Below are 13,019 nucleotides of genomic sequence, written 5' to 3' on the forward strand. Positions count from 1 at the left end.
CCCTCATTGGTATTCTGGATTCTCTTTCAGGTTTGAGGGACTGTGATGTAACACAGCTGGGAATTCCCACAGCAGAGGAGTATTTTCAGATGTATTGTGAGCACATGGGGATTCCACCCGTTGAGAACTGGAACTTCTATATGGCCTTTTCCTTCTTCCGAATTGCTGCCATCCTGCAGGGCGTGTACAAACGCTCACTCACAGGTGGGATGGTAAAATAAGCCAGCCCCTGAATGTTCAATGCCACGTGTATTAGGAAGGAGGCTTATCTGCCCTGTGTATGCTGCAGCTACTGGGGGGTGACCGGAACACACAGAATCCATCCCCAGCCACACTGGGATTTATACTGAGATGGGAGTCTTTCATCAGGCTAATTCAACCAGGGTGGATGTGGCCCACTTCCCATACTCGTTAAGAAGGCGTGAATACCTAAAGGAGATGTCAGTGCAGTCAGGTGTGTAGCAGTATTTGTAACTATACATTTGAGTACTGTTTTGAGTGCTGGTGGTAGGCCTCCCCACTGCTAAGGCCCCTCCCCCAGCCTAGCGGGAGGGGCTAGTGAATCCAGCCTCAACTAGTTATGTGGGACAAATTAAGGATAAAACGGATGGGTGGTGGCAGCCAAAGGTGTAAAACGAGGGAACTGGAAGGGGACTCTGAGCAGAGAACCCCGGACAGCATCCACTGCTCCTCAAAGGTGGCTACGGAGCCAGTGGATGCTGCCCAGGGGAGCTCTGCCCAGATGCATGAGACAAGGGAGGAATGGAATTAGGCCCCACAGTGGCAGAGTACCCCCTTATCCAGCATTTTCCTCCTGGTATCATTCATTTGAGCTGCTCTGACAGCTTCTGGCCAGCAGAAGGTAATAATGACTTACACCAGTGGTTCCCAACCTTCTCACTAGTGCGGACCCCCAGAAAGCCCCCAAACTGTGCAGACACCTGTCAAAGTTGAATGTATGGCTAACGTTCATATGCTTCTGACCATTGCTGTTGGTTTGTCCCACAAAGGCGTCACAACGTAGATGTCCAGACAGCAGTTAATAGCATTATTGGAAGGTATTTAATTTAAAAAGAATAATTGATGGTAACTTTGCAATTTATTTAAAACTTAGTCTGTGATTTTTATTCTTTTTTCCCCACGGATCCCCTGCAATACCCTCACGGAACCCTAGGGGTCCACAGACCCCAGGTTGGGAATCACTGATTTAGAGTGTGTGGCAGGACCTTGGAGGCGAGAGTAATGTAGGAAGTTTTTCTAGAAGGGCTAAGGAAGTGTGTGGCCACAGCAAAGAGATGGGCATTAGGAGATCTGGATTCAAGTGCCAGCTCCCTGTCTGAGTCTCTTTGTGATGCTAGTCAAGTCGCTCTGGGGTAAGTTTATAGTCAGACAGAGCACTGCCTCTGCCTCTTACACACAAAGTATGTGCCAAAAGAGAATGGGTCAAAAGGTGGATATGCAAAAAGAATTAGCTAAGCCTAAAAACAGTATTCCAGAACAAAGCCTTCCTTGCACAGACCTTGGGAAGCTTTGGAATGGAGGTTAGTTGGAACACCAGGTGGGCTGTGCTATGCAGATATCCAGCTGTAAGAAAGGAGTGGTTTCTGTAAACACACACACTGATGGAGAGAACAATGCATTTTACTGCCTGTTACTTTTTGCTGCATTGTAAGGTCTGATGTGGCTACTGGACAGGGCTGCTCTAGGTGAGCACTAGTATACATAGCCTTGTTTGCTGCCCTTTACTCAGGAGGTGGCTGCTTTTCAGCTGGCTTGCATGGATATTGGGAAGGACTTTGGGATCAATATTAACCCAGGCCTGAGCCATACCCAGCATGTGGCCTGCTGTTATCAGTGGAGCAGGCCCGTGCCAACTGAGTCAAAGCTCAGGAAACAGCTCAGAGCATGTCTAACTTGCTGCTGTGCCTTGGAGAAAGGGAGCTGGGGTGATTGCTACTGCAGATAATGGGAAAAAGAGAAGGTTGGATGGCTTTGCATGAACACACAGAGGCAAAGCCCTGGCCTTTGCAACAAGTTTAGTACCAGTACTTGGGGTTCTTGCAGGTGCACTGGTACAAGGGAACTACAGAAAGGGAAGGAGGTGATTAAATATAATTTGCAGCGAAGTCTGCTGGGCTGAGCAAGGATTCTGTAATTGCCCTATATAGTGGTGTTCTCCCCTGCACTGCAGCAAATATGTCTTCTGCTGCAGCTCAGCTCTTCCCACTGCTGGAGAACGTGCCCCTGGCTTTGGTCACTGCAGGCTCACCCACTGAGGTATTTAGGGCTGATTCTAGAGACTTTGTCCCCCTAGGCCAGGGCTGTTCAAACTGTACCCTGGAGCGCTGATAGACTTGGTGTTTAATCAGAGACGCTGTGCCATCGTCATATCCCTTACAAAATAATCCTTGTGCTCCTGCCATGCCAGCATGGAGCGCGAATGTGTGCAGGTGTTTTGGGCCTTTGCTGGAGTGCTTTGTAATTGGGACTTGCTCAGCAGACCATGATTATTAACCACTGTCATTTTGTGCAGGCCAAGCCAGCTCAGCCACAGCTGAGAGTAGCGGCAAGCAGGCAGAGCACATGGCCAATTTAGCATGGAACTTCGCCACAAAAGAGGGATTCCGATTGTTTAAAGAATTTCCAGATGCAAAACCTTTATCAAGACTGTACAGCACCTGGGCCAGGTGTGGGGCATTCCCCAGGAGAAACTACATCACCACGGCACCTTCCTCACCAGCTCATGCTTCCAAAGCTCACCTGATTCTTTCTCCTGACGGCCTTCCCGGGAGAGCCCAGGATCTGTACCACAAGCTGAAGAGATTCATGGATGTCAATGTCTATCCTGCTGAGCAGGTTCTGAGAAATCATCAGGCTTCCCAGGCTAGATGGACTCCACATCCTCTGATAGAAGAGCTGAAGGTAAGTCACAGGCCTGCTTAAAGTAGCAACAGGGCTGTGCCAAAGCTGGGACAGGGCTTGAGGCAACCTGGGCCTGGGGCAACATCCCATCACTGCAGGCCACACCCCTTCCCCACTCTGCCCCCATCCTGCCCCTTACCTTCTCCCAAGACAGTCTGGCTGGGGATTGCCTGGGGCAGGGTGCAGCAGGGGGACCCCCGCAGCTCATCACAGCTTCTTCCTCCCTGTCTGCTGAGCCCTGCTACTCTGCGGGCAGCGGAGAGTGGAGGCTGCTAATGCTGCCATGGAGGAGTGGGGCTCAGCAAGCGGGAAGGGTGCCACTCACACCACCTACATGGTGAGTGTGGAGGAAGTCAGACAATGCCCTGCCCTACCCCAGGCTATTGTACTCCTCCATCCCCTGTCCCCAGGCTGGCTGGGATGGCCATTGCAGGGCCCCCAAAGCATGCAGCCCGGCATGGCCGCACCAGTTCATCCTATGGATGGGACAGCTCTGAGCTGCAGTGCCTCCAACCAGAGGGCTATAAGATGGCACAGTGGCTGTAAATGTTGCTCCCAGGATGCTTCTGAACTGGAGCTGTGCACTTTGCTGATCAAATCAAGTCTCTGCTCCTGTTGGCTCCCAGATCCAATCCAGTAAGGGAGGGAGTGGGGGATCTTGTCTGGCTCGCACACCATCCACTCCATTCCCACTGCAGAGCCTTTATTATGGGTGGGAGTGACTGAAGTGGGAAAGCCGAGTGACTCCCAGATCCTAGGGAAGTTCCCAGGGCTGGGAACAGTTATGGAGAGAGGCAGTGAACACAGAGCCCACATCATCATGTAAACTGTCTGACTGATGCTGCATTTGTCTTGGGCGTGTTCTGGTAAGAGCAACTCCTTTCTTGTGCCTCTCACCTCACGGATCCAAGCCAGCCTCACCTTCGGACCCCGTTGTCTGGGCTGCGTTGGCTCATTGACTTGCTCACTGAAAATCCTGTCTTAGGTATTAACCTGCCCTGGTTCCAACACGGTTCCTGACCTAATGGATGCTCTTTTCCATTGCATGTCACATCGGCTGTCTCCAGAGTTTGATCTCTGGAGCCATGGAAGGAGGGTTGAGGGAGGGAGATCTACCAGTACAGTGTAACTGATCTTCACTTTTATACTAAAGGGCCCAGGCATTAGGAGATCTCTGCTCGGGCCCTGAGCCTGAGCTCACATCACTCTGTTCCCATTAAAAGACCGACTCCTGATTTGCACTTATGAAATGGGACAGAATCGGTGCCTGGCCTTCAACTCATTTCTCTCCCCCGGCTTTGGGTGTTTGTCAGTCAGAGGGAGAGAAGCAGAATTGTGCCCAAAGTGTCATACTGCTCCATTCTTTAAGGACCAGGCGAAGTCTGAAGGATTGTGGAATCTCTTCTTACCCCTGGAGAGTGATCCAGAAGTGAAGTATGGAGCAGGCCTCACAAACCAAGAGTACGCCCATTTGTGTGAGCTCATGGGGACGTCGCTGCATGCGCCCGAGGTACGCACTTTCGGCCTCTGCTAAGTCAGATGGGAAACATGGCCTGGGAGTGGGATTCCCAGCTGGCCCCACATTGCTGAGCCATGTTTGGGACTATCCTCCCCTACCCTCCAAGTGCTCCCAGCACACGTCCCCCTCCCCCACTATTGCTGCTACCCCTGCACCTGGTGCTGTTGAACCGGAATGCTAATGCTTGTTTTGCAGCGTGCGATTATGTGACTTGGGGCGGGGCCTGTGCTGGCCCACTTTGCGCTCTGCCAGTCAGCCTGGCCCCAGCCCCTGGTGGACCCACACGTGGCGTTTCCAGTACAGCTGGGATCGGTCTGTCACAGCACACTGGCTACTGTGTTCCTGCAAAGGCTTTGCTCTGCTCTGCATTGCTGGGGCATGGGGTGGGAGCCTGTTCCTGCTCCATTGTACTCAAGCAGTAACAAAACAAAGCAGCAGGAATGTGGTTAGTCTTTAGAGTGCTACATTTCTGCTGCTGTGTTTTGTTGGAGTACAGACTAACCTGGCCACCTCTCTCTGACTATTCAAGCAGCAAGAGAGCAGGACACTCAGCAAATACTAAGGGGAGAGCCTGCTGCAGCACATCCCACATCCCTGGAGGCTGCCAGTAAGGGGACGTTGGCCTGCCAGCTCCTCCCTGATATGCAGTCCTTTGAATTTGTGTTTCCACTTAGTAGTTTAAAGATAAGGACTAAAACCCAGCTAAGGTTCCAGCTGCCAGGGTGGGTGCAGATAATTTAATGGAGGAGAGGCACATGAATGACACAATGGGTGATTAAAGTTAAACCTTTATCTATAATTAGTTAAAACCAGTAGTCTTCCACTTAACCACGCTCTGCACTGACACTCCACTCTAGGATGGACTGATGAATCCAGGCAGATAGCTGTGGAAAACTGGTTTAACCCTGTCGCTGGGATACCTTGTTGGTAGACAGGCACACCTCGCTAGCATCAGCTCACTCCCTTATTCTGATCAATTACTACAACAACAACAGCCCGTCATTAAAGAAACCTTAATTCACATTGTTACTGTAATTATGTATTTTCCACTTTCTGACTGCTTGTTTAACGTTAGGCAGTGGCTTCATTAACCTCTGCAAATGCCAAACCAATCACTATCAATAGAGAGAACATTTTTCTGAGCGTTAATGTTTGATTGAAAACACTTGTAAGAATGGTTAGGACCAAGCTGTGTTCACAATGTGACCTGGGGGTCTGCCTTGACTCATCCCAGGGCAGGTTTAGCTCTTCTGTAGGCCTGGGACTGTCGGATTTTATTGGGCCCCATAGGCTCCAGGGTGGGGCCAAAGCTAAGGGAGTGGGAATGCAGGAGGGGGCTCTGGATAGGGCAGATGGTCAGGGGCATGAGGGGTTGAGGGCTCTGGCAGTGGCTGGGGTCACTGATGAGGGGTTTGGGACACAGGCTGAGGCCCAGGGGTTTGGTGTATGAAAGGGGGCTTAGGGACGGAGGTGGGGATCTGGGTCTGGGCAGGACTCGGGGGGTAGGAGGGGCCAAGGGCTGGGGCAGGATGTTGGGGTGCAGGGGTCTTACCTGGGCAGCTTCCCTCTGATGGTGCAGGCTTCAGGAAAGGGAGGGTTCAGGTTGCTCTGCATACTGCCCTGCACTCACTTGCAGGCACCACCTCCTCAGCTGTCATTGGCTGCAATTCCTGGCCAATGGGAGCCGCAGGGGAGGGAAGCGTGCTGACAGAGCTGCAGCTTCAGCCTGCTGGGGTGGGGTGGCAGCATGTGGATTCAAGCCCACTCCTGCCAGGCAGAGCTGGGCCTGGGTTAGCAGGGCCCCACGAAAGCTCTGCCTTTCTATGTAACTGAATCAGGCAATATCTGTACAGGCTGCAGGAGGCACTAGCCTTGGGTGCAGGCTGCCTCCCACAGCAGTCCACTCTCCCGGTTCGGAGCCTTGTCTCTGCAGTGCACTCCTGGGGCAGTCTTGCCCAGAGCCCTGGCCCTTTGAACCCAGCATGACCTTGTGTCCGCCGGCTTTCCCTGTGCTTCAGAATGGGCTTGGGCAGTCAGAAGGCACTGTGCCGTTTGAGGTTGGCTCCCTTTCCTAACAAAGCTGCCTGCTGTGCTGATTGGGGCTTGCCTTCCCCGCTCCAGATATTCAACTGCTCCGCCCCTGACACTGGGAACATGGAAGTGCTGGTTCGATACGGGACGGCAGAACAGAAGGAGCGCTGGCTGCAGCCTCTGCTGGATGGGAAGATACGCTCCTGTTTTGCTATGACTGAGCCACAGGTCTGTATCGCTGTCTAGTGAACCACACAGTGGGGCCCGCACAATCTTGCTGATCCACAGCTCTGCCTGTGCTCAGTGCTGGCGCTTGTTACACCCAGTGGCCAACGTTTTCAGAAATGGCTCATGATTGTGGGACCCCAACTTGAGTCTCTTTAAAGGGACCTGGTCTTCAGCAGGTGGGAGCGCACCAGGTTCTGAGAATTACATTTGTTTTAGGTATCAGTTGGAGAATCACTCGTCATTGCCCAGTAATCTTGGCCACTCTGTTTAAGCTGTGCTCCCATGCAGCTAGTGGGAATTATGAAGTGTAACAAAGTGTTTCAATTAGATTCTTGTCTAGCTGTCAGATTCATCCAGCTGATGGCCCACTTGGTAGAAGGGCTGGGCACCCCTCTCCTGTGGAGCTCAGCACCACCAAGAGCCAGGCCTGAAGTCCAGCGTGTGACAACCCAGCTTTGCTCTTAGAGGTGTCGGTTCACTGTCGTTCTCCTGAACTGGGGTTCCCAGCCTTTGAGGTGCATCAGCAGGGCTGTGCTAAGCTCTGCCAACTTCATAGAATGACTTCTCTGCTCCCAAGCCGCCTCATTAGGGTGTCTGAAACCTCTCCCTGGCTCTACGCAAGGCAGAGATGAGGTGGCAGATTCTGCACTGAAAGTGTTTCTGCTTAGGTTGCTTCATCTGATGCCACCAACATTGAATCTTCAATCACAGAAGAAAAGGGTCTCTTCGTTCTAAACGGGCATAAATGGTGGATTTCAGGTACATTCTCATATACGCACTGTCTCCGCCACAGGGCCATGTGCTCCTGTGGCTGCCTGCTGTGGCGTGTGGCTGTCTTGTAGGACTAGGTGCATATCTAAAGCAGCTGCTCTTGAAATGGGCCCAGCCCTACGGAGGGTCAGATTCTGATCTCAGTTACACCGGTGTAAACCCAGCATAATTTCACTGTCTTGAGTGAAGTTACTTTGGATTTGCACTTGAGTAGTGGAGAGCAGGATTTCCATATATTAAGCCCGTGTGGACTGCACGCTAAAGAAGCACCGCTCCTTTTTAACTCCCCTTGTGACTGCTCCAGGCATTTGTGCATTAGCTGCTGCCATGACCCCTCAGGGGCTCCTTTGGGAAATGCTTGTGCTGCGCTCTTCGGCTTTGTGTTAATCATTAGGAAAACGTCCACTTTTGGTGTGAGTTAACCCAGATAATACAGAGTGTCTGGCTGGCGCAATGAGTTGTGTGATGGCCCCTTTGACCATCCCTTAAGGGTTCTGCGCTTCCAAGCAGCTCCTTGTATGCCTCAGAGACTCAGGGAAGCCCCTCTCGTTGCCCAGGGTCTCCCCGAGGCAAGGGTCTCCCTTTACCAAGCCATTCTCATCATGGACTAGTCTGAATTTGGGGTGGAGCAGGTCCCTCTTCACCAGCCTTGAGCTGCTCCAGCTCTGTCCTGGTTGGCTGGCCCTCGGGGGGGGAAGTGCAGTCCCACCCACTGCCCTGGACTCTAGCCCAGGGACTCTAAGGAAGGAGGGAGCTGGTGGGGGCTTTTTGCCCCTGCTCCACAGCAGCACCCTTTCCCTGGGCCTCTTCACCCACCACTACCTTCTGGGGTCCTCCCGTGTACCATGTTGCTGGGGTACCTGTCTGTGCTCCACAGCTCCAGCCTCCTCCTCTCTGGCACCACTCCCCTCCCTTCCTGATGCATGGGGAGAGTGTTTTATAGAAAGCCTGGAGGCCGTGACTGGTCATAGGTGATTTATTTACAGCCTGTTGCTGGCTGACTCCGAATGAGCCCCAGCTGCCTATCCAGCCTGCAGCACTGCACCTTCTGTGAACTTAAGAGGGGAACAAAAAGGGGTTCCTCAGGCCCCTGTCAGCTGCAATCTATGATCTGCCGCAGTTGATAGTGAGGTTTTCACCTCTAGGCAGCCAGTTCTGATCCCACCTGGGTCAGCAGAGACTGCAGGCTGCTACCACCCACTGCAAAATGACTCGGGTGGTCTCCATTTGGTACCCAGTGATGAGCACCTGTGTTGGTAGTTCCAGGGAAGAGGCCAAGGTCTGAATGAGCCTTGGAAGATCTTTCCTTCAGGCCCTGGAGTCACAGGGGTAGGCTGGGTGAAGTGAGAAGGCTTGAGTTTGCCTGGTAATTCCACAGTGATTGTGAATAAAGGACTTGAGAGCCTTTGTCAGAGCTCCGAGTTTTCATGCTGGCTTTCGTCTCTTCTGTTAACTCTTGAAGAGTCCTATCAAACGAAATAACCAGATCCCGAACTCTGGCTCCAGCCACATGTGCTTTGTTGTTAAAGCACCAAAAACCCAATGTGCCTTCGCTGCTATCAGTCATAGATCCCTGGCCATCGATTCAGCCTGAGGGTCTCAGCACTGGTCAGTCTAGTTCTCTTGTCTCTTTTCCTGGCAGGGGCTCTGGATCCTCGCTGCCAGCTCTGTGTGTTTATGGGGAAGACTGACCCTGAGGCCCCGCGCCACAAACAGCAGTCAATGCTCTTAGTTCCCATGGACACTCCAGGCATCACTGTCACCAGGCCTCTCAGTGTGTTTGGTGAAGAAGATCCCCCAGGTGAGGCAAGGAGCTAGCTCAGTTTGAAACTGACATGCTGTGACAGCTCCCCTTGGTCCACTGAATTGTTCTAGTTTTGACAGGGGACTCCTGTTGTGGTGGTCCTTCCTTCTACAGAACCTCACTGTCCTTGTCTCACAGTACCCTGCAAACTGGGCATTACGGTCCCTCTGTGTTTGATCAGGGAGCGGGTGTCCAGTGCAGAGAAGTCGCTTCCCTGAGGTCATTTGGGGTGTCAGCAGAGCTGGGACTAGAACCTAGGTCTCCTGACTCCTTGTCGCTCACACACTTCCATTGTCCCTGGCACAGAGTCAAGCAGCATTGTCTATTTTTAGGACAGGGAACTGGGACTCTTGAGTCCTCCTCCTAGTTTTGCCACCAACTCACAGTGGGCAAATCACATGAATTCTTTGCACCTCAGTTCAGTGGTTCCTGCCTCCCACTGGCGTCAGTGCAGATTACTGGCTGTGTAAGGGTGAAAGGAGCAGTGGATGTAGGCAGTGAGAGAGAATCATTCACCTAGTACATTGTGATGCTGCCTCTTGTTAAAGCAGTCACTGGAATCTTGGGTTTATGTTCCCCATTATTGCTTGTAGCAATTGTTAAAATGGTCCAGTGACATGAACATCATGTTCTATTACTTAATTTGTTTTTGCATTCAAAAAAAACACTCATAAATTACCTTTTGAACTGTTGCGTCTTTAAGTGATGTTTTCTGGCTCTGACAAAGAGAAACCACAGCAAAACCTGTATTTCTGCCTGTTTAGCATTTGAGCCAGTTTCTTGTCTGTGATCTTGGCATGCCGACCTATGGGAAGTGGTTCTGGTGTGGTGAGCTGGGACTAACAGAGACGTGGCTGGCTCTGATGTGAGGAGCTGGAAGTGCTGAGAAGACAACTTGGGAAAAGCCTTCCATCGACCTTTCTGCCTGGGCTTTGACTTTTTTGTTCAAAGAAAGAAACCAGCAAATCTCAGCGTTTGTTAAGCCTGACTAGAGACCTCAGTTAGATCACTCACATGCTCCTGGCTGCTGAGAGACAATTTCTGAGCCATGTGGGCCCTGGAAGAGCCAGGAAGAGAGGAATGGGAAAAAATTCAGACTTCCTGTCCCCCAGGGCTGTGTCCAGTGAAGGACGTTGCTCAGCTCTGTGCATTCTGTCCCTGCCTTTGCAGCTGGCCACGGGGAGATCTTGTTTGAAAATGTGCGAGTGCCCAAAGCAAATATACTGCTGGGACCTGGCCGAGGGTTTGAAATTGCACAAGGGAGGCTGGGACCTGGACGGATCCACCACTGCATGAGACTGATTGGCTATTCTGAACGAGCGCTGGCTCTCATGAAGGAGCGAGTGAGTATAGCTGCAGGTCGGATGGGGTTCCTGTCCTCCACTCTGTCTTCTGCAGCAGCACTCCAAGTGCTGCCTATCAGTCTCATGACTGTATTTCTGCAGACTGGCATTGTAGTGTCTGAGCACCTTTAATCCACCTTAACTCCGTAACTTCTGGACACTCCTAGCGCTGTTGGCAGCGTCACGGGGGAGTGGAAAACAAGCCGTGAACCCAGCCCTGCTTTCAAAATCAAGCCCCTTTGCCTGTGAATTCAGCCCGTAGCGGTGGGAGTTCTCATTGGACGTAGGAAGCCAAGCTCCAGGGAGGTGTTAGTGGTGTCCTCAGATCTCTAGCAGGGTGAGAGTTCAGATCAAATAAATATTTTACAAACCCAGTGACACAGCTGATCAGATGGGTTTCCCTGCCTACCTGGGTATTCCATGGCCAAGGGCTATTTCACTCCACTGCATCCCTCCTTCCTACAGGTGGGGAGTGTCACTTGTGATTAGAGAGAGAGCCTAACCCTGCTTGCAACTCTGGTAATTCAGATGCCCGAATCTTCCCTCTTGTGTTTGCTCATAAGGGCTGAATGCTTCTGCTCTGCCTGCCTTTGATTCCCTTCCTAGTTGTCTCCAACATTGGCACTCCTTCCAGGTCACTCCCAATGTGCTCATTACAGCAATGAACCATATCCTGGGGCTGAGGCCCTCCAAAGCTCTCAGACACACATGGGCCAGAAGGCAACTGGATCCTGGCGCAGGCACCAGAACCACTGTGGTCCCCCAAAGCCTCCTTTTTAAACCCTTTCTCAGGGTCTCTGCTGTTCCATTCCTCTGTCACACCCCACACTGCTTCGTGCTCACAGAGGGAGGAGAGTAGGTGGGCCAGGTGGGTGCTGAGAGCCCGGGACTTGGGCGAGGCAGTTCAAAAGCTAACTGCAGGCTTTTGTGAACTGTCGTAACACAGGTCATCTGAAGGCAGCTTTCAGTCCAACCCGGTTATTCCAGAGTGCTGCTTCAGTACAGAGCCTGTCTTCCAAGCACATGTGCCTGTGTTACAAGGACACAGAGAAACTCCATTTCTAGGAGTTGGGGGGTGGTTACCTCAGCACCCAAAAGGCTCCTTTCCACTTTGATAGCAGGAACATTACTTGCTTCTCTCCCTTTTCCCTTCTCTTGTTCAGGACCTGGCTGAGTGCCTCCCCTGCCTTTCTCAGCCTGCGGCAGTAATGGATGGGGTCAGTTTGTCCCTCTGCTTGCAAAGGGTGAACCTGCAGCTGTACCACCATGGCCAGTGATCACATTGGTGCTCATGAGCTAACCAAGGCGGGACTGAGTCTGTGCTTGGATGGCAGACCATCCAGGCACATTGCAGGAATGGGGCACAGGACGGAATCAGTGCTAGGGGTGCTGTGCTTCTTTCTGGGGATCTGGAAACTTGAGAGTTTGCCAACTATTGCACTCTTGGAAGGACTTGAATCCTGAGTCCTGATTAGTTCCAGTGCAGGCAAGGTGTCAGTTACGCTCCCCAGTAATTCCCCAGGCAGTGTGAGGCAGCGTTCTTTACCTCTGGTCCCAGACTGCCATATAGCATCACTGTGCCCTGTCAGACAGCAGCCACGTTGCACCCCAGAGCTGGCTGTGTCCCAGCAAGGGCCGAAGCAGGTCCTCGTGTTGGTGGCTCACAGGGGCATTCTGGATGAAAGCTTCTCTGCAGATGCAAGACATTACCACCAGCAAAACCCACCCTTTGAGCTCAGAGGGCCTGAGCCCTGTGTGTGCCTGTTGCAGGTGACGTCTCGTGTGGCCTTTGGGAAACCCCTAGCGGAGCAGGGCACCATCCTGGCAGACATTGCTAAGTCCCGAGCTGAGATTGAGCAGGCCCGGCTTCTTGTCCTGAAGGCTGCCCTCCTCATGGATACAGCTGGGAATAAGGTGCGTGGCTGGGGTGGGCTAATGCCTGAGCCTTTCCTCTCTGGGGCCCTGAGCAAAACCGTGGTGCGGGTTCCCAATTAAAAGTGAGTTTGTGCCTCTCCTCCTTGAACCTTCATGCCTAGCACATGGAGATCAGCATGACGGGCAGCCTGTGTTCAGAAAAAGCCCAGGGCTGGGGTAACGGGGTGGCTGGCCTGGGCTGGGGTAACGGGGTGGCTGGCCTAGCCTGCCATACATTGGTACAATGTTTTGGGGAGATTGGGACTGGATGAAGAGGGTCTGCAAGCCAGGCCAGAGGAAGGTTGACCGAGCTGGATGGACATGATGTGTTTGATTTTGTTTCTGTACAGGCAGCTGCTCTAGAGATCGCCATGATCAAAATGGTGGCCCCATTGATGGCTCTGCGGGTCATCGATCGGGCTATCCAGGTGAGCCAGGAATCGTGCATCTGTCTTGTGTTTGGCTCGGTGGTTAGGGGTTAGCCCAA

The 13,019-nt window shown here is 52.3% G+C and overlaps 1 protein-coding gene across 4 annotated transcripts in view; it reads left to right on the top strand.

The window, feature by feature from the left end:
- ACAD10 (acyl-CoA dehydrogenase family member 10) overlaps positions 1 to 13,019 on the top strand; it is a 38,814-nt gene that overhangs the window by 22,009 nt on the left and 3,786 nt on the right. For 2 of the 4 annotated variants that reach the window (XM_075013053.1, XM_075013054.1), the window contains 9 exons: positions 31 to 204; positions 2,534 to 2,922; positions 4,292 to 4,432; positions 6,563 to 6,700; positions 7,369 to 7,459; positions 9,114 to 9,272; positions 10,446 to 10,618; positions 12,389 to 12,532; positions 12,883 to 12,960. In XM_075013053.1, the coding sequence (XP_074869154.1) occupies positions 31 to 204; positions 2,534 to 2,922; positions 4,292 to 4,432; positions 6,563 to 6,700; positions 7,369 to 7,459; positions 9,114 to 9,272; positions 10,446 to 10,618; positions 12,389 to 12,532; positions 12,883 to 12,960 (1,487 nt within the window). Of the gene's footprint in view, positions 1 to 30; positions 205 to 2,533; positions 2,923 to 4,291; positions 4,433 to 6,562; positions 6,701 to 7,368; positions 7,460 to 9,113; positions 9,273 to 10,445; positions 10,619 to 12,388; positions 12,533 to 12,882; positions 12,961 to 13,019 lie in introns of those variants that run through there. The other 2 variants (XR_012648048.1, XM_075013055.1) reach the window with 2 other exon arrangements.

Source organism: Carettochelys insculpta, chromosome 18 (genome assembly GCF_033958435.1).
Source record: "Carettochelys insculpta isolate YL-2023 chromosome 18, ASM3395843v1, whole genome shotgun sequence".
Taxonomy (NCBI): Eukaryota; Metazoa; Chordata; order Testudines; family Carettochelyidae; genus Carettochelys; species Carettochelys insculpta.